This window comes from Rissa tridactyla, chromosome 3, assembly GCF_028500815.1.
Source record: "Rissa tridactyla isolate bRisTri1 chromosome 3, bRisTri1.patW.cur.20221130, whole genome shotgun sequence".
NCBI lineage: Eukaryota > Metazoa > Chordata > Aves > Charadriiformes > Laridae > Rissa > Rissa tridactyla.
In genome coordinates this window covers 689,932-711,264 of record NC_071468.1, presented here as the reverse complement: position 1 = coordinate 711,264, position 21,333 = coordinate 689,932, and the positions used below count along the sequence as shown (strand labels likewise).

The 21,333-nt window shown below is 47.6% G+C and overlaps 1 protein-coding gene across 12 annotated transcripts in view; it reads right to left on the bottom strand.

The window, feature by feature from the left end:
* CCDC85A (coiled-coil domain containing 85A) overlaps positions 1-21,333 on the bottom strand; it is a 173,072-nt gene that overhangs the window by 96,954 nt on the left and 54,785 nt on the right. For 3 of the 12 annotated variants that reach the window (XR_008465252.1, XR_008465254.1, XR_008465253.1), the window contains exons 3-6: positions 18,413-18,489; positions 9,302-9,421; positions 2,069-2,422; positions 4-264 (exon numbers count right to left, since the gene is read on the bottom strand). The exons of 1 other annotated variant lie outside the window; for it this stretch is intronic. Coding sequence is in view for 2 of the 11 variants with exons in the window: in XM_054194168.1 (XP_054050143.1) it covers positions 2,333-2,422; positions 3,072-3,073; positions 6,177-6,291; positions 9,302-9,421; positions 18,413-18,489 (404 nt within the window). In the remaining 9 variants the exon portion in view is untranslated. Of the gene's footprint in view, positions 1-3; positions 265-376; positions 2,423-3,071; positions 3,074-6,176; positions 6,292-9,301; positions 9,422-14,497; positions 14,613-18,412; positions 18,490-21,333 lie in introns of those variants that run through there. 8 more of the 12 variants (XM_054194168.1, XR_008465255.1, XR_008465256.1 and 5 more) reach the window with 8 other exon arrangements.

Genomic DNA, 21,333 nt, shown 5'->3' with positions numbered 1-21,333 from the left:
TACCTGAGGGCAGCGTCTGCGGGAGCTCCATGTCGCCCCGTCCTCGCCTGAAGCCGCACTGTGGGAGCTGGGGGGAGGCAGGGCCCAGGGAGGTGCCCGAGGCTGCCCCTGCAGCAGGGCTGGGGACTTAACGCACCGCACCTGGGGCTCGCAGCTGGTGGCAACCTGACGGCGCCTGCTGGCCGTACAGAATGCATACAGTAGCTACCGCAGTTAGCATAAAAGATAGAAGCAAGTCCACAAATCTGGGCTTTTTTAAGAGACCTGGAGAGAAAGTGAACAAAATCCACAACACGCAGATCATTTCTCCACCCAGCAGGAAACATTCCCAACAGCTCCTTCAAAGCAAACTGCGCGTCAGCCCAAGCACCTCGCGGTTTCGGTCATTAAAGGACAGCAAACAGCGGTGAGATTCTATAATTTATTACCGTTGCTAAGATGAACACAGATACTTGATACCCAATCTTACGCAGAACTGTAAAAAAATAGTTTTAATACAGTATCAAAATTTACACAAGTGTCGTGTCAAAAGACCAGTGTCCCTCAAATTAGCCCCTGCACGTACATACTGCAGGCACAAGTACATGTTTTACATCTTTTCATACGTGTATATATAGATATATAGGAATACAACAACTGAAGTTTAACTATGCAAACGATATGCATGGGAGAAAACAACGTGTAAAGGTAACAGTTAACACAACTGTTTGGGCTGGGTTATAGATAAGAATGAAGCAAGAGTGCAATGTTTCAAAATGGAAGGCGGATTCTGCGTTTCCAGCTCCAGAAGACGGAGCCAACAGGAGTTCTGCCCAAGAAAGCAATGCCAGATCGGAGGCCTTACGTCAAATGGTACCAAGTAAAAATAACAACAGAAACCAACATAATTACTGCAGCAAATGAACACCCTTTTTCTGAAGACAGCAGATTTACATCATACTCCTATAGAACAAAAGATTGTACAGCGACTGAGCTACATGCCACTGCAGGGAGGCCACGAATACAGCACGTTGCAAGCTCAGAGGAAACAGAGGTTCTGACTTTGGCTCAAATCTCAGTAACCAAGAACAAACCAGAAACGCAGGAATCGTTGCATTCCTATTTTTTTTTTAAACTTTTATTAGTCTTTTTGATGCTCAGCTATGGTAAAAAGTTAAGGAACGGCATTCAGTCACAAGCCTGTTGCACATTCATACACGGAACTATCGTTGCTTTTAGAGATACACAAAATACCTATCATTGCAATTCAATACACACAACTAGTATCATACACAGAGATAAAAATAAACTAAGCACATCTAGGGCGCCGTCTGGTCAAATCTCAGGCAATCTGAACGAGAGCCTTCTGCCTCATAATAATGAAAGACATGCTCTGAGTATAATAAAACCTTTTCCTTTGAAAGAACGCTACAGTGGCAAGAAAAGCTTTTTTATAATGCAGTGCAATCTTTTAAATCCTTGTAGACTCTTGTTAAATAAACCAGCACGTCTCTAAATTAAACAGTAGAAATTAGCATCCTGACAACTGGAAAATACTTTCAAAAAAACCCCTCTGATGGAAATTCTGATTTGAGACCTATGATAGTGATGCCTAAGTATCCTGTTCATTAAAGGGCTGCAAACATCGCACACGTCTTCAGAAGATGTGCATCAAAGTGAATCAAAAAGAAAGCTATCTTTACTTTCATTTAGAAAGAAATTGCGGTTCACTACAAGTACTGTAGTTATGCTACACTACTGGCTGGTTAGGAGACTGGATGGTCTTTTAGCACCTCCAAAGGCAGGTATTCTACCAAAGCAAAAAAATCATCTGGAAATTGCCTAAGCACCATTAACCAATACTTTCGAGACTGAAGTGTGAGTTACTAAGAAGTGACTTTCTCAAAACTGCGGAGACCAAAGGCACAGTTTATCAACGTCTCTCCAGCCTGGTGAAAAACCTCTGTTAAATCCAGTGGCAAAATTCGTTCAGGCTTTAACTAGAGATTCACTGTAACTAACCAAAATAAAACTTATTTCACGTAACTCCTGCAGAATCCCAATTATCTTTTAGTTCGGATGCAAATACCTCCATGCTTCTACGTGTGGTGTGTTGAAGCGTCGATGCGGCAGCAGCGTTTCACGAGCCAGTACATCGGAACAGCGGTATTGGGGAACGCCGACAACACAGCTCCTCTGAAAGACCCCTCTGCAGAACCTCTGCTGGCTTCCAGCGAAGTCCCGTGCAGTGCATAGAGATGCCCCGTCATCAGCCGGCAAGTCGCTGCGGACACAGTCAGCTCTTTCTCTCTCGGGCAGTTCAAACTCAGAGAGAGGACTTGCTCAGGGCCTTTTACATAGGTCCTTTATACTGATTTCCTGACAAATGTTGTCTAATTCCAGGGCACGACCCTGCAGCATCTCCAAGTTTCCTCCACACAACCTGAAGGGAGGGATGGAAAGAGATCTCGTCATCAGCAGGGAAAGCGCGCTGGCGCTCATTAGACATGCATCTGGAAAGGCGACACGTTCACGAAGCAGCCCATGCAGCACAGGTACGGACAGAGGGGGGGACACACGACAGGAGAAGAGGACACTTCTCAAGGGATACAGCATTCCTTCTGAACACAGAAAGCACATGCTTCTAGGTAAAAATGATTAAAAACAGAGACAAATGAACTAGCACAGGCATCACCACGGTACTTTGTGCTTCAGATACAAGACTGAGGGCGTTCACAGGCCTCAACTGAGACTTTGTTCAACTATTTCCCAAACCACATCTCTTGCCGAAAGCAATTCAGAAGCACGAAGCTCAGTCCAGAGGAGTCTAAACATTTCTAGTTCAAAAAGAACAGAGAGGTTCTCCCACTTTTCAAAGAATTTAACTGTTCGCTTAAAATCAAGCAAGACATTGAAACCGTTTGTTTTAATTTGTTCTTCATTGACATCAGAGGAATTGGGCCCGTGGTCACTGTTCTATACATACTTGTGGGGTTTGTGGGACCAGAGACAAATCTACAATTTAGCAGAAGTTCGCAATTTTGTTCTTAGTGTGGACTATACGTTATAAAGGTTTCCTTCCTCAGATTCACATCTACTCCCAATTCATGACTGCGTAACCTCCATGTTACATTTATGGAATTAAAAAAGCAGAGAAGTTATAACAAACAAACAAACAAAAAAAAGGAAAGTATTTTACAATGATCTATAAGAAGATTGACCGATGATAAGCAGGAGCACCAGTTGCTTGTGCCGTTATCACCAGGCATCTCTACCAGGGGCCAGAAGGAACGGGAGCGGTGATTACCACCATAACGTGTATTGCAATTTAAGACTATTTCTGTTTAATAACCATCAACTAGCAATCAACTAAGGTACAACTGCTACTAAATCACTCAATTAATCTCTGTAGCAGTATGACAGTCATTATTTTTTATTTGTATTTTAACCCTGGCTAAAGCCCAGGAGCGACCAGGCACCGCGTTAGCTGGCGTGAGGGCACACAAAGCAGCCCACACCCTGAAAAGGGGCCACCAGCCCTGGTTCCGACAGCTGATGAGCGAAGGCAGAACAACCCCATGGTCCTACTCTTGTTCTGTGCTAGAGATGGGAAATTAATCCGCTTCCTCTGAGCCTTTGCTGAAGAAAACCTGAGTGTAAGCACGAAAACCAGAGAGACTCCAAGACTCGAAGCAGTAAGACTACAGTCTTACTACACAGGGCCAAACACACTGAAGTTCTTTAAAGGTGACTGTCTTTAATACTAACAGGTGGGCATAACTCAAACCCTGCGAACTTCCCATATAACCAGAATCTTGCAGCCTGAAATCAGAAATTACCATCATAAAAATGCATGTGTTTTAGCTATGTTTGCTCTGTTGTGAAACACTGCCATGCTGAAAGCACAAAAAATGGGTGAAACCTCCCGAATCAGCCGTCTACGGCAGAGCCATGGGAAATGGCAGAGGGCTGGATACAATGAGAAAGGTGTTTCTTTCCAACATTTTGTTGCTGATTTTCCTTACTTGATATTATCAAAAAGAAAGGTCTCTTGGATAGCTTTTGTGAGAAGGCACACTGTACCTACAGATGCCTTTCAACAATTTTTCTGGTCAATAAACATTAGACGATATTTACCAAGCAGCTAATGCTGACACAATAATAAATGAAAAGCTGACACTTCCCGAAGTCCTTTATTTCCAGCTGAACAAATGACCCCTGATTGCTAGGAATGGACAAACACACACAAGCCAGCCCTGGAGAGCTGACAGGCTACGCAGAATTGACAAGATGTGGCCAAAAGGAATAGTCTCCTGCCATTTTTACGGGTAGGAAATGGAGAAATCTTCACCAGCAACCACTTTTGCTTGTGCATACAGTGCAACAGATACCCGGGTCTCAAAGGCGTCACAGTAATTTGATTTGCCTGCCTTTCAGAAAGACGGGATGATAACCTACATTTCTGCAGATTTGTCACCGCACTCTCCTTCTGTGCTGGCATACGTACAGCTCTTGGCACAGTCGCCACAGCTGTACACATTGCTGCCTTCTGCGCATGGGTTTCTTTGGCCCTCTGCATTGCACGTGCGCTTGGGGTTTGCATGTAGGGTTGTCGTCTTCCCAGCTCACTAGTTCAACGCTGACTTGTCACACGCAGCACTAATGGAAGTCCTTTGCGTTTACAAGCGCTCAAAAGAAAGTGTACCTCCAGAGCATTCCTGAACGTGTTTTAAATAGTTATGATAGTAAAAAGCCCAGTACCAAAAACCTCTCTCAAAATTCCAGCAGAAACTGTGACTGAATAAAGGACAGCTCTGAGGGCGATGATCTTCACAAATGATGATCCATTTCTAGCTTACTCCCAACAGCCAGGAGTGAAAGGACAGAGGTCTTCTCCCTGTAAGGCAGGCAGGAACCTGCACCTGACTGGAGATGACAGCGGCGCTGTGATCAGAACTTACCGGCAGCCGGAGGGAAACCACGAAGAACAGCCCTCCAGGCTTAATCCCGACAGTTCCTGTGCTTTGAAATCACCTCCACGCTCACTAATACACGACAAACTGCCTCGAAACCTGCTGCTACGTACTGCTAAGTTCTCCTAGGACAAGGCAAGCATGGAAATACAAAGCAAACCCATTCCCAAAGACATTGCTGTTGAGGTGGTACCAATACCACACGCAGATCCTGAGGAGAGAGTTCCCACCGCCGTTATCGTAATAAAACATCAACAGGATCACGTAACACATCCAAAATTGCATTTTGGTACCAATCAAGACTATGAGCCAAGATTATAGAGCCCCAAATGAAACTTGTCATCATTCCACTGCTTTCAAAGGCAAACGATGCCGTGGCAAATGTTTCATGTGAAAGACCCACAGTGCATAAAGCTGAAGCACAACGGGGAGCTACAACCTGGGAGGAACTGCAATGAGAATGCAAAAAGAAAAGAAACGTTAATCATTAGCTTATCACAAATCCACTCTAGTTTTAACATGGGCTAGAGGGATATAAGAAAAAGTAAAATCGGAAAGGAAATAACCAACTATTTTAAAAGTATAATAATTTATCAATAGTCAAATCAGACATAGATTATAAAAGTCAGAAGAAAAGGCAGCACTTCAATGGCAGGAGCGGAGCTCTGAACAGCTGGGCACCAGAGACAAGGCAGAGTACAGGGGACTTGGGGACTTACAAAAATGAATCGATCATGTCCAATTTAGTATATTAGCATTTTAGAAGTGGCACCACTTGCATCACTTACATCACGAGAACTTTTATGGATTACTATTAAATATGTATTAGTTAGAAACTGCTTTTTTATCCATAAATTGCAAAGGAATAGCGTAGGCAGGAAAATATATAGGTGCCACTGTACGGATGGGGAAACTGAGGCTGCCAGACTTCATCATACTTGCCAAATTTTATTCTTACGAAGGACAAATTCGGTTCAGCTGAGTCATACGGTACTTTATCGCAGATATATTATCACACATAGATTTTTCTGATCAATACTAACCAACATGTTAAAATCATGGCGTTCCTAATAAAACAGTAATTGCATTACAGAAACAGTAATTGACTTAATTTCCATATAAGATCTTCAAGGGCACATTGTCAGCATTTTAAAAAAAAAAAACTACTTTGCATCTTCAGGTGTTTCCAGGCTCAATACAGAATGTAAAATTAAGCACTTATACTGCACATTTCTCCAGCCGCAGCTTTTTCTGTCTCACTACGGTAGTGGTAAGAATGTGAAGAGTCTTTAACAGCCCGCTGATCTAGATTTTCCTCAGCTTCCAAGAGAAGGGTAAGCTGTGTTGTTTTGTTTTTTAAAAAGGGAAATGTGATTTTACAAATCTGTTTTGCAGCCAGGAATAAGGGCAGTAGCATAGTTAGGTTTTCGTGAGTCCTTCCTGAGTACGGGCGTACATATGTAACTGACCAACCGCATTTAAAGATAACTAGACTGATCACAGCGCTCTGGGTTTCAGGGCCGGAGGGATCATCGCATCTTCTCGCCTGACCTGCTGGGCGGCACAGAAGAGTTACTTTTCTGCAGCAACTCCCACGCTTAGCCCCAGGCGCTGCCTCTGATGAAAGCCCAGCTCACTTTAATTTGTAGCTGGCCCAGTGGAGTCTCCAGCAGGTGACGCTGGGCTCAGGACAGGAGAGGCCAGTGCAGGTGTCGCAGGCGAAGCTGTGCCCTTGGTTATCCCCGCTGTCGCAAGAGGTAACCGTCATCACCCTGGGAACACACACCCTGCTCCGCACAGCAAACCCGTGGGCAATAGGCACATCTCCATGCACGAGCACGCACTTTGGCCATATACAACTCCCAGAAAGAAAGAAACACATCCTGCCATACGAAAGCACTACTTACATATCCCTAGGGATACCACGTGCACACAGGGAATAATCCCACAGGCACTGCGGGGCAGGGAGGATCGCGGCACACACGCGGCAGTTTCTCCTCTCAGCCACCCGGGATGAGGGACCCGGTCATGGGAGAGCCCTTCTCAGCCCAGCTGCGGCAAAGCTCTTCTCTCTCTTTCACCACTGCCTTCACAGGCAATTACTGGGTTTTTTAAGTCTCCTCGTTATTCAGAAAAAAACCATCGCTAGTTTTAGCGGTGATCTCCCTCCACTTTCTTGTGGATCTGTCCCTTTGAAGTACATTTCTTGCTGTGCAGAAGGGGATCGTATACCAATGGTGAGGTTTTGCAATAAAGACTGTTTCTTCTTTTGCAGGAATTCCAAATTGCCAAATTTGTAAAGAGAAGCAGGCTCCTTACTCTGGTTTGTTCTTCCTCCTGCATCTGATTCTGCCAAGTGATGCGAGCAGGAGCTCAGCGTTCCCAGCAGGGCAGGATGGAGCCCGCGGGCTTCTCTTGGAAAGAGCAGGGTCTCCTCCCTGCCTGGGAACAGGGAAGGTCGGGCAGTCCGTTTAGCTGATGCCTCGCTCTCCATTTCGAATAGAACAGGAGCATTTAGATCTACTTCCGCCTGCTGCAATACCTCCTAGCAAACTAAAAGCTGGGCTTTCACATCATATTCAACTAAATTCTGTGTATTTCTTATCAATCCATTTCAGCAGCCAAGGTATCAGCCATTGTTCAAATATTTCACTACACCAACCAGCTACTGCCGGTTGTCAAAAGCTTCTTGTTAAATGTTCCACTCAAGGAAGTGTCTTGGCCAACATGTATTTTAAGAGAACTACAAAAGGCGGGGTTTTTTATAATTATTCATGATCTCTTGTCAAAATTCATTGGCTTAGCTTTGTTTTCTAGGCACCAGCTGGTGAAATACATGGAAGATGCAGGCAGGACCTGGAGTACGGCTGAGCTGGGCTCTCCCAAGCAGCCGGGAAGGGAGGTTCGTCACACCTCTCCAGCGCCAGGGGGAGACCAGCGCGCTCGCTGGCAGAGAGCTGCCCACGGGGACCACTCGAGAAGGGACCTGCAATGGGGTGGCCATTCGCGCTGGTCAAGGGTGGACCTTCGAGAGGGGACCTGCAATTGTGTGCCTGCGGAGAGGGGCTCAAGCACTCTGCTGCCGCCTCTCCCGTGCGGAAGCCAGAAACACAGGCGAGGTGGCTGCGGTGAAGCCCCACGCCAGGTTTTATGTTACAGGAAGGGATCTGATTGCTCTAATTTGTGCGCAGTTCACTTGCATAAACCTATTTCCTCAGGCTTCACAGAGGAGAAGCCAATGTCACCCAGCCATGTGGAAGATAATCACTCTGCTCATTAACTCAGATGTCCAGGCAAGTCAACAGCACTACTGAGCTCTTACTGTGCACTGTGCGTCTCCACAAAGCTCAAAAACCAAGCAAATGTCTACAAAAGTCCCTTCCAGCTCCCCCCGAAGGAGAGCAAACCTACCTCCTCCAAAAAAACAGTATGTCCTGCACCGTCTGCGTAGGTGGGAAGAACACCCGCTTAACCGAAGGAATATCAAAGCAGTGTAGCTAAGGAGTGAAGCACAGGAGAGAAGACGTGCACAAACCACAGAGAAGAGTGAGGTCAGAGGCAGCACCAGGAGACAGGCCTACAACGCCCACGCTCTCTGCTCAGCCCCCAGCAGCCCGCAGTGCTCCCCAGAGGGGCACAGCTGCGCACGGGCTGCGGTGGGACAGCGGACTCGGCCAGCTCTTGATTCACATCACTGATAAACCACTGCCTCCTGTAACGGCTTTCTACGTTTCCTTAATGGCAACAGTTTCACTGCTGACACAGGTAAGAACTCACAAATTTGTCCCTCTGATTGCTAGCGCCAATTGCTGTTTATCAATGCAGCGCAGGTCTTTGCGATTCAACCCTGGCTGCGGAGTAAATCACAGCTGCTCTCCCAGAAGTTTCAACACTGACCTTGGGATCCTGATGCATGGTCTTCAGCCCAAAGTTCTGCTATTTTTATTATGAATATACCACGTGCGTTGGCTTTAGCTTTGCATTAAAGTATCTCTCCCTGCACGGGTTACAGGAATCCGTTATTTTCCACTGGAGAGCAAATATGCATCCTAGATGAAGTAGAAAGACTTCTGTATTCAGGAAAACACCGCTTTCAGCTTCAAAGAAAAACTGCACCGGTGTAAGTCACTTGGAGAGCAGCTGCAGCTGGTGTCACCCCCACGGCAGGGGCCGGATCCCTGCCCCGAGAAACACAAGCTCCACAGATGCAATGAGTGACAAACAGAAAAACAACCCCACTCACGACAGTAACATCCCAGTGGTGGCCACGGGGATGTTGCCAGGACAATACGACACGTGTGGAGTAACAGACAGGACGTTTTGCATGGACTGTACCGCAGGAGCGTTACCTTCAGGGCATTTACCACTGAGTCAGACTGCGGAGAGGCTGAGCCATGTCCAGTGGCGCTAGCTGGCTCCTTTGCAGAGCAGTAACTCCCCTCCGCCCCTCCTGGCATCCTAATGGCATCCTTCGCAAAAGATTAAAAACTCTTTAATAAAGAAAAGGGTTGGTAACTAATTAAAACAGATGGCAATTTAAAAGGCTTTTAAATTCTGTAAAAAGAATTTCTTTAAAAAGGCTGAGAAGCACTGAAGGCATGTTTCACTCCAAAGTCCCCCTCTTTCTGTGCCACAGTACCAAAGGTCCACGAGAGGCAGCTGAAGCGTCACCCAAACTCTCTGGCCCTCAAGGGTGTCTGCCTGCAAAACCAGGGCACAGTCACAAAATTTCTTGTGTACGTACGTTGCCTCACAAAAGTGCTGCGAGGTTCAGAGAGATGGTTTCAGCTCCAGAGGAAGGTTTTGAGAACATCTAATTTTATCCCAATAACCCTGGAGGTTGTTCCTTCAACAAAACTCACATTTTTAAAGGTTGCTGCAAGGTTTGTAACACAAGCTCAGCCGCAGCCGACCAGGGCAGCAGGCGGGAGCCCCGGGAGGCTCTCAGCTCACTTCTTCCCTGCCTCTGGCTGCTCCAGCGCAAGGGCACGGCCCCTGCTTGCCTGTGAGATCCCAATTTATACCCAGCAGTGACAGCCCCGGGGGCTTGTTCCTCCCGGCAGACACCTGGAGGGGTTCCTCAGGACACTGCCAAACAAATGCGAGCTCCCTGAGCCCTTACAGCTCCATCACCTCAAGCTCTGCAGGACGTGGAGCATCCCCTGGAGCAACTGCAGTGCCGGGGGCAACCTGAGCCGGCAGCCAGCTCTGGAGCAGGGCTGAGAATACCCTCTGCACTCATGGGTATGGTGCAGAGCCGGCCCGAGCACGCCCTTCCAAGGGGCTTTCAACCTGACCCGCTCTTCTAATGTCATCCTGCACTGTCAGCCTTCATGCAGAATTTTGTTAAAAAAAAAAAAAAAAAAAAAAAAAAAAAAGGAAAAAAAAAGGAGAAATATAAAGAAAAACATTTCAAAGACTGAGAGAGGAAAATTTCCTTTCTTACAGAGTGAGAAACACTGTAGGAAACATTAAGAAATAATGTAGCGCTAATTCCTGCTGGAATGCGTGGGAAATGCATTTCTGAAGGAAAAATAATGACAGTGGAAAGAGCCTCCGACCAGAACCAGTGCCCCAATGGGCACTAATTTGCCCCGCTGAGCAAGCACATAGCACCCTGCAGCCTTCCTAGGGGCGTCTATAGGCTAAACAACAGGGAAAAGGAAGGGGGGGTGGGAGGAAAAGGCCGCAGTGAGATGACACGAGGCTGAACTTCACCGACCCAGTCTGCCTGACAACATGTAACTGACAAGTAGCGCGGTCCGAAGCAAGTTCATACGCTGTGCGTGGATCCGTCGGGATAGACCAGGCCTTGGAAAGCACCACCGCGCTGCCCGCAGCAGTGCCGAAGGGGCACCGCAGAGACAACCCCTGCCACTGCTGAACGACTGTCGTCAATTTGCTGCGAGGTACCCAGCAAGGCTTGGGACCGACTTTGGGAAGGATTTATAGATCTGTTAGTGACTGGGCGGATTAATGCTACACTTTGGGAAAGGAAATGAAAGAGGAAGGAAAAGGGGTAATAAAGCAGATTGGAGCAATTCTGGTTTAGGATAAATTCCCTCAGTCAGCTTTGGGTTTTCTTATAAATCAAAGTATTCTGTTTCTTCACTGACTCCAGGGCCAGCAAAGGTTGTGGTCAGTTTTGAATGGGAAAACATAAATATCGCTATTAAAAGGCTTGGAAAATTAGTACAGATCATGCATCTAAACACCCTGAATATGAGAAAATCCATAACTCCTGCAAATTGTGCCGCTGTCAGAGTTGAGGCCTGTCCTCCAGGCAGCTGTCCTTCACAGCCCCTCCTAGCGCATGGCTGTCTCCCTCCAGGAGAATGAGAAACTCGTGAACAGACTGCTTTGAGCAGACAGCGTTCTCAACACGTGTTGGTAGGGGACTGAAAATTAGTATTTCCCCTGTGGACGTCCTTCTCCCTCCTTCTCCTGTCTATGATAAGAGACAGAAGCTTTTCTTAAAAAACAAGGCTGGTTTTGTAGCCCTGGAGCCCCATCCCGCAGCTCAGGGACTTCTCATCTCAGGTGAGGCCATTCCACACCAGCACTGCAGCTTCTGCCTTCCTTGGCTTGTTCCAGCAGATGATGGGGAGGGGACCGTCGTGGAGACGTGTCTCCTGTTCCTCAGCAAGTCCTGCGAGCCTGTAGACACTTCAGCTCTACTGACTGCATGACCAGTTTCTGAGGCAGCGATGCAAAACAGGAGGAAAAGGCACTTTGCCAAAGCGGCGGTGTCTGAAACAAGGTGTCTCAAGAGAGGAGAAAAGTGTGCGTTTCAGACCCATCATCACAGCTGCTCTTGCCAGCGGGCGGCATGACAATGTTTAACCTTCCACCAGAACTGGACCTGTGTTTCCTTGCACCGAGTCCCTTCTCTGCCCCTGCCCAACCCGGATTACAACTGGATCCTAGGTAGGACCTTGAGGATGGGAGGAGAAATCCTGTTCCCTTCCTCCTCTTCTCTAGCTCCACACGCAGCACTGGCATTCGGCCACTCGAAGTAGGGCATCCCGTGTGTCCACGTGTTTTGGACAGACCTTTTCATTTACCATCCAGTAACACAGTTGTGGAAGTGGAACCAGACCAGACAGAAGGGATGAAGTTGTGGCTCCGTAGCGCTGAAATCTGTATCGACTTTAAGTATCTTGAGTACACAGTGCTGCACAACGCCAATGTCTGAGAAAGCATTGGGGTTTTTGCTCATCCTACACTGCTAACGTTCCCCACTGCCCCCATCCAGCCCTTGTGGCCAAGCTGAAGCGTGGTCTGCACGTTGCCTCCTCCGAGTCTAACGTTTACGGTGCGCGGATTATACCGCTGCTGAAAGCACGCTGTCTGAAGCAGGTAAAAAAGACGTAGTATCTCCTGTGCATTTTGCCACAAAGATAACAGAGGGAACCGCAATCACCGAATTGCAGTTCCGTTTGCTGCTGCAAGTACATCTACGAAATACTGAACGCCAACACGCGACTCTAGTGAATAGAAAGCACAGGAAATCTGACTCAACCCCGTAATGCCACAACACAAAAAATGAGATGAATAGAAATGTAGCATCTCCCTCCCACTGCACAACGTTGAGGCTACTCAGGTCATTCTCCCCGAGCGCCAGAGGCAAACCCTGCACCCCGGTCACAGCCAGAATGAAGACCCCTGTGAAGGACAGGACACACTGTGAGGGAGAGGACTAATCACGAGCCTTTCTACTTGAGCTAGCAGGAAACATAATTTTTTCAGTCCATGCTGTTGATAAGGGCAGTCGCGGATGAAAGCGGCTCTAGTGCAAGGCCCGCTGCACAGCCCCAGTCAGCGGCAGTTTATCTGCCAGCCCCTCCGGATGCCGCCTGCCGCCCGCCTGGCAGCCTGCCCACAGCGCGCAGGGACAGCCGAGGAGGAAAAAACACCCGCCACCTCTGCCCCGAGGACACCCTGAGGCACCTCACGGGCGCGTCGGAGGGAACAGGACTTCCCTGCCCGCCGGGCACCGCTCTGGTCACTCGCCATGGCAGACCCACCTCAGCACACGCGCAGCTGCCTTCACCCCAGGGGCAAGCGGTTTACCGGGAAGCGTATCCTTCCTGCTGGGTAACTGCCACGCCACTTCAATCACTACCTGATTTCCAAAGCTCTTGGCTGATTTCCCCAGCCCTCCATTTCCCCCTTAGCTCAAAGCAAACGCGGGCTGTGTTTGTCAGCTTGTTTCAAACAGGCAGGAGAAAGGAAAACCAGAAAGCGATAAGCCCCAGCGCGTTGCTCTGCTGGATTAGTAACGCACCAAACGAAACAGCAACAATTTTTTTTAGGGAGCATTCCTGTCAATTAAAACACACAACTTTAAAACGCTGTAGTTATTCCCCATAATTCCTGTTCTCAAAGACCTCACTAGAAACCTCTACTCCTGCACATTGCTGCCAAAATCCACATACCCTCATAGCATACTAAGCATACTCAGATTTCCGAGTGGCCAAAGCCATCGCTGGCTACACACCTTCAGAAACAACCTGAAAATGGCAGGCCCTTCCTAAACCTCTTTTGCTAATGAACCTGCAAGAGAAAAACGCTGCGGGCTGTAGCACCTCCAAATCTGGGAGGCCACGCGTAAAAGACCACCGCTATTTAAAAACTGGAAGAATCAGCAGACTGTCCTAGAAAAACATGAGTAAAAAGTAATTCTTGACTTCGGGAAATTACTCTGCAAAAATAATAATCTCTTCTTCTTTCTGAACTGCCGCTCTTTTTGCAGACCAGGTTTTTCTTGAATTTGTGTCTTTGCCACATCAAACCCATGAGCTCTTGCCGTTCAGCCCCCACGCCAACCACGGGAACAGCGCGGTGCTGGGGACGCCCGAGACAAAGACTCTGCTCAGAACCTCACCTGTTCTCAACTGAAGCGGCTCGGTTAATGACCTATTAATTTAAACTGAGGACGCCAGCACGTGAAAGAACAGGGCGGGTGGATGCTGCTGATTTACTTGCAGCCAATATTTGATGACATGATTAGGTAACATGGGTTTGTTCAATGGGCCTTAATTACATTCTGGTTGAAGGATTCCCTGTTCTTCCACATGCTATGGGAGGGAGGAGACAAACATTATTGGCCCGTGAGTGACACTGATTTTACAAAAAGAATACCATCCAAACAGCTCCCATCTTCTCATTAGATTTATAACTAAAACCATGCCATGTACACGGAAAACAAAAACCACCGATCTCAGCAAAAAAGGCTTTTGAAAGATTTGCAAATGCGTTGATGTAAAATGTGATAATCTAATGGAAGGGGGAAGAAAGAGGGAAATGCAAAATGTTGGAAGCGCTTAAAAATGCCTGCCATTTCACACTTAAACGTACCAGGACTGGAAAAGGCTAGCAAGGGTGCAAAACCCCCAAAAAGCGCCTGAAGCAACAGCAGAATTGAAAGAGAAACAACACAAAGAGACGGAAAAGGACCAAAAGACTTGCAAAGGCAGGAAGGAGGAGGCGGAGGCAGAGAAGCCCGGCGAGAGGGAGCAGGAGGGCTCGGCCAAACACCACACCTGCCTCTGCCTTTGGTGCCGCATCCAGCCGCCCGCTCTGCTGCCCCGCGCCGCCTGTTTGCTCCGAGAGCAGCACCCCAGCGATGCTTCCTTTCCCCTTCATTAGAAGGTAAAGCTAAATTACGAGGACAAAGGGTTAGAAGGGGTATGTGTCTTGACAGTTCTTCATCTCTGCCTCTTGCTCCCTCCTCCCACGAAAACAAATAAAAACTGAAGCAATTTAAATTGCGTGGCTTGCCAAGAATATCTTTTGCAAATGCATTCACTGTCATTGTATGACAGATGTCTGCATTTCCATAACATTTCAGCTGAGCTTATCAGCCCTGAAATACTATCCCTACAAAATTTCAGGGATATCTTTGGTTAATTGACATGTGGCTGCCAGATCCCAAGCTCGCTTCCCGCAGCAGAAGGCACGGACAGCAGTTACGCACCACATCAAGTCTGGGAGGACGCTCCTGGTTTCAGTTATCTGAAGTTACTCGCTGACATAACAGTCCATCACGGCCCAGGAAGCCGTAAATGGGATCTGAATCCATTGTTGGTCCCTATGTATGTTCTTAATTATTGCTGAGTATCTTCATTACAATATACACAGAGACTATACTCTGGCTAGAGCACCAGCCGTACTATCACGTGGGGTTTTTTTAATGTTAGCGGTAAAACTCAGTGCTGTAGTTTCACATACATTTTGAGGCGGCAGAAGGCGGCAGCTCTGCCAGAGGCCCTGCGCGGCAGAGAGCTTTCCTGCCTCAGCCCCACGGGGGAACTGCTCTGGCCTGAAATCCATCCTTCAAACAGCGATGTTCTTGTTCAGGTCCTTGTGCCTCCACGCACTGCTGCCCCGCAGCCCTACCGACAGGAGCCTGGGAAGCCGCACACCCCCGGGCTCGGGCGCAGCGGCACAGTGCGGCATTCTCAACAGGAGACCCAGCTGCACACCGTACATCTTGGGAAGTACCTGCTGTCTTCCACAAAAATCCTATTTGTGGCCAGAAACTGAAAATGTCTGGATCGTATCTTGGAATATGCTATCTGAGAGAATGAAAAAAGGAACAGCAGCAATAAAAAAGAACAGCTAATTACAGCTCTCACCAACACAGCAAACTACAGCCCGTGTACGGCTTCCCACAGCTTCTAAACCCACTGCTATGCTCCAAGCTGCCACCAGAACGACGGTGCAGCACAGGAAGAGACATTAACAGGCTTCAGTGAATACGTGCGGTTTTATACCTTTCCTATTACCTGATCAAACTAAAATATTGACTCGGCGGTGGTTCTCCGTTTCCCCTGACAAAGCAGCCCTTCAGTGCAGCAGAGTGAACTAAAACTCAGGTTCCATCTGAACAGTGATGGCAGCACTTAAATCCATTTTCTCTGGAAATGTTCTTGCCACTAAATATTAATAAAACCTTTGCATTAGAGATCTGTGGGGTTTTGAAGAGAGAACTGGTACGGAGGGAGGGAGACAAGCAAAGCAAAAGAAACTGGAAGAGAACCACAGCTACGCGAAAGATGAAAGGAGTGATTTATTTGAGGAGGGTGTCAACGAGTGTGCCCGCACAGTTTCCCGAGTGACACGCAAGCAGAAAAGGAGGGAAAGAAGGATATTGGAAGCAGAGAGGAAAAAGCAGAAAAGCATGGCAGGAGGAGAGAGAAAAGCCTCGGGAAGCAAGGCAGGACTCCTCAAGTAAAGCCCTCACAGGGGCATCACCTCGTACATGTAAGTGCAGTCCTGCAGCTCCCAGCGCACCGCCCGCCAGGCGCTGGGCAAGGACCAAAGGGCATTTCACACTGGTGAAACGTTAAGGCACGACACTCTAACTGGGCACGAGCTGTGCCAAAAACCTTCCCTAGTTGTGGAGCTCATCATGTATTTTCAGCTGATTTGTCAAAAGCGCTGGGTTTGGCTTAACGCCCACCAGCCTCCCCTTCCTCCCGTGAAACAGAATCGAACCAGTGCCGGGAGCGTCTGCATTTCCCTCCCGTGTCCGTGGCCTTGAACGAGGGCCTGATCCCCGCGCACAGCACGTCTGGGGTGGTGCTCACAGGCACAACAAGCCCCCAGAACGGACTCACGCAAACGTCACTCTGAGCTTGTCGAACACAGTCGGAATTACCTTGGTGTCTGCCGTTCCTTCCTCTCCCCAAAGCAATGACTTTCCTCAGGGGGAAGGTAAAATAAGCCCGGAAACGTGAACCCTTGTCACTCATTATTTCTTACAGTAAAGTATCCACAGATATTGGGAGATTTTTCAGAACTCCACTACAGATCCGTGTGCCAACAAAACCAAACATAGGACACCCTGACCTGTGCATTCAAAAACCAAAAGCAGTTTGCAGTCCTGCTCGCCTAGCATTTCCCCTTCAAAACCCCACAATCAGCGTATTTTGTTTCAATTACTTCCGCAACAGCTTCGCTCTTAGGTGCTATTTAGGTGCTATTTTCACAAGCGCTATTTTCTGGCTTTGGCACCTCACCTAAGGGATTTTCAACGAACTCAACACCCCGAATGTGGGTGTTCCAGCCTTTGGCAAGAGCCGGTAATGCAGCTCACGGGGCTCCACCCGAGCGCCTCGAGCCCCAGCCACATAAAGCACACGGCCACTTCCAGAGACTGCGCCCACAAAGAACATTCTGCACAATTCCTTCCCCAGCATTCTTCCAGACCCGACACAAACCACAACAGCATTTTTCAGGCAGGTTTGTTAACGTTTGCCCTGAGCACCGTTCTTGACAAGAAAATAATATCCTTTAGCGCTGAAGACCCACCTTTGCCCTTCCTATTGAAGGCTGCATACACGCTAACGGACAGACATTTAATTGTTCTTGCTGCCCTCCTTTGCCAGATCAACAAACGAAGGTACAAGCTACATAAACTGCTCAACGCCAGCTAGCAAGTGAAGAGGTAAACGAGAGACAGAGGCCCTTCCAACTGTCATGTTACAGGTGAGGGGAAAAAACCACCACACTTTACATAAAATCTGCCTTAAGAAAGGAAATGGTTAACCTCAGGCTGAGATCTTCCAGCTGATCTTGGCTTACACAAATGACGGCTTCAGAGCCAGCGGATTTTACTTCTTCCTACATTTCACTGTTATCGGGGTTTTTACATTCAAATAACGGTACTATGTTCGATAAAAAGCTATTTTCTTCTTCAGACCAACGTCTTCGTTTAAACTAGTGTTTGATTTAAACAAAATGCAACTTCTTTTTCCTTCCGGTGGGCAACTTCATTTGGAGACTTTATGGATGTTCCTAAGGATTACTGAATGAAATATAAAAGAAATGCGTGCTGGTTTGTGTGTGTTATATAAAAAAATACAAGTGTCTTTCATTCTTAATGAACCTCAGAATTTTTCGTTCTTAAAAACATGTTGGGAAAACCTTCAACTTCATATTTGCTTATTTATTCAAATTAATTTCAGCCTTGCATTTACGTATCTAATATACTCCTCAAAATACTAAAAATAATATAACCCAATTATTATTAAAACATTTGCATTTTTAAAGCAAAATATTTTGGTTAACTATAAGAAGTACTTGGTATTTTAATAACGAGAAGCTCTTGGAATAAAACCAGAATATAAAGGGTCGGTTCAATGGGATTTTCAACCCTTAAATTAATTAACTGTAAGCAGCAGCTTCCAGTGAATTTTTCTTAGCAAAGTATCAAGACCTGCAAAGGAGAAAAATTAATGAAAGCATTGTCGTAGTCTTAAATAAATACCCCACTCAATCACAAGCTAGATGAACAAACAGCTGTGAGTGCCCTTGATTATCCAGATGATCAGCCTGAGTGTTCAAACGCAGTGACGTCAAGTGACGAGCGATACGGTTTCACCTCGAGCACGAAGGCTCGAGCGTTGCTGCCTAGCTGCCGGCTACCGTTCCCACCAACGGATGTCACCCACCTGGGGCAGCATGCGATTTTCCTCCTCCAGCTGTCTTACTCTTGCCTCCAGCTGCCTAACATAGGACAAGGTTGATTCTAAAAATCAAAAAAGAAAAAAAACTCGTATTATCCACAGAGATCTGCTTGTGTTTACCGGCGTCAGAGCCTGTGCCCCATTCCGACTCGTACTCACAGCAGATTGCCTCCCTCAGGTGTCCATCACACATTCGGCTCGCGCCTCGCAAGGGCGGTGCAAGCAGCTCACAGCGCTGATGCTAGAATGAATCCAGTTCCCGGTGCCTTGGGATTCTAAACTGCTGTGCTTGGAGGTGGCCCCTCCTCAGACACAAGGCACCTTACAGAAAGGCAGCACAGGCTTGAGCTCTCCCAACCCATCCCCAAAGCTGTATTTTGGGGATGCTCCACAAAAGCAGCGCGTTATCCCACAAGAGCAATGCGTTGTCCCACGAGTCGCCACCGAAAAGCCCAGGAAGACACAGTCGGTGTCCTCCCTTCTGCAGGAAGGCACAGTCAGAGCATCCCCTCCACACAGCCCTGGTGGCAGGGGTCTGGTGGCACACAACCCCCTACCCCCTCAAGCCATCATCTCGCCTGCGGGGAACACAGCACTTGCCAGCATGGAGGCTCAAGCCTCAGCCTCTGCTAGGGACCAGGCGTTGTGCCAGCTCGAGCCTGTGCTGGAAAGCAGATGTGTGTCCCCAAGGCCCCGGGCGGGTGGGAAGCCTGGCTGACAGCACGACGGCACCCACTCCTCACCCCAGGCGGGCCAGGCAGTGTCCTACCAGGACACGCTCTCACAGCCCTGCTTTGCTGTGCCGGCTCGTGGAAGGGCAAAATCCAGGCCGCTCTACTCACAAGTAACCTCACTGGCCTCCATAAAATAATTTGGTAGATTATGGAGAACACGAGTCACTCCTAGCCTGCTCTGTTCCCAAGAACTTCACGTAAGAGGAGATCCATGATCCATCCCTAAAAGCGTCTGAGAGCTTTCTTATCACACATTTCTTGAGTCACACAGAACTTCTGCTATTAAAGTCCTGTACCTAAGAGAAATACATGCCTGAGAAAGTAGCGCTCATTGGCAATAAGATAAAAGATACCTTCTCAGTCCCAAAATCTGTGAGAAGGTATCTTTTCAAGTCCAGAAATCTGCTGTGACTCTTGTACCTCCTTGGATACAGAGGGAAGTCCCCCATGTGCCTCTGACTCCATGATCCACTCAACTTTCTCCAAGACGTCAATCGCAGTAACATGTTTGTACTCATATTACCACGTAACTAGTAAAATTCCCTCCCTGATGATTAATGGTACAGAATCCATGGGCGTCGGGACAGCACTGTCAGTTGGTCTAACCCTGCAAAGCCGCATTGCCAGCAGAGCTGTTTACTGGTTTAAACTGGGAGAGGAATTTGTGCACAGTTTCCCCTGATCCCTCATCGCTGTGCCAGCCTGCCCAGGGAATAACGGTGATGGGAAGGGAGGCGTCTCGTACTGCTCTTACGAGACTGCAATAGGCTGAAACACGCACGCACAGACAGTGCATGGGAATCTACACAACGTGAAGTAATTTGTCAAAAATGATTAATACGCAGCAAGGCACTGGATTAAAAATAGCATTGTGCAATAAAAGGGAAAGGGGTGATCTGAGGTTCTGCGCGCTCCGCTGCATAAGGATTTCCATAGCGCGTGATGGGTGCCTCTCTGGAGAGCCGCTCAGCCTGGCTCAGACGAGCACTTAGAGGATGAACAGCTTATTCAATTAACTGTAGACGACAGGGTCCCTCCCATCAAATCAGCTTCCTCCCCAGCAGCAGCACCTCTGGGAGGAGCCGCAGAGGCTCCCTCGCCGTTGTGGCCATTAGCGGAGGCAACAGCTCCCCGCACAGCTCATCTCTTCTCCCTGTCCTTGTCTACAGGAGATGGTCTCTGTGAAGCCACGGTTTCGGGGGGACTGAAGGAGGTGCTTCCTGTGGCGCCGGCCATTTCTCACTTCTCTGGCTCCGAGTTCACTGCTACGTTGGCCTGGGCTCAGCCTTCACCCTCAAGTGCTACTTCCCAGCTGGGCCCACCAGCCCACCTCAGACAAGCTCCTTCCTGGATTCTCTTTGGGTCTTTTGTCATCTCCTGGTTTACCATTTATTAGCTCTTCACGCAGTGGATAAAGTTTGCCTCTCCGTTTTATTTCTTCACTTGTATGTCGGGAGTCCAGAGCTGAGATCTCTGCTGCTCCAAACCACACCACATTCCCAGCTTCCCAACACCTGCTCGTACCAGCTGAGGACTGCTCTGAAATCTCCACTAGCCCTTCTCCAGTGTGAAACAGTGATTTAAATCTCCTTTTGTAATCTGATCAAAACGGAAAATTAGGTCATCTACTAGAGGCTTCACCTAGCAAACCCTTATTTATGTGAGTCTTCTTGACACATAGACTACATGCATATATATTTCAGTATTCATTAATATATTTATGCTGTGATGCTATGAGCTTAGAGGAAAAAATGAGCAGAAAAGCCAGTCAAGGACGTAAGAGACAGAGGAACTGAAAATACACAAAGTGAAACACTGTCACCAAACTTGAAAAAAGAAGAAAAAAAAGCTGCATCTTCTAAGTCTTTATGGGAAGGCCTATATGATCCGCCTATTCTTAATCAGCCTGGAGACCAGTAAAGAGCTCTAAATAAAGAGCAAATCTTAAAATAGTTACCTGATACCACTCCCATTGTCATCCCAGGCAAATTTTCGCAGGACAATTAAGCAATTCCAAACTGAAGCAGAATGAACTGATGCTAGTAACGCTTCAGCTTCAGTCTCTGAGCTGAAAACAAATGTCTCCCAAAGGGAAAGCAGCACAGAAACTTACCATCACTTCCCTAACATTGCTGTTGTCTTATAATAAAGCATTTAATAAGATGCTACAGT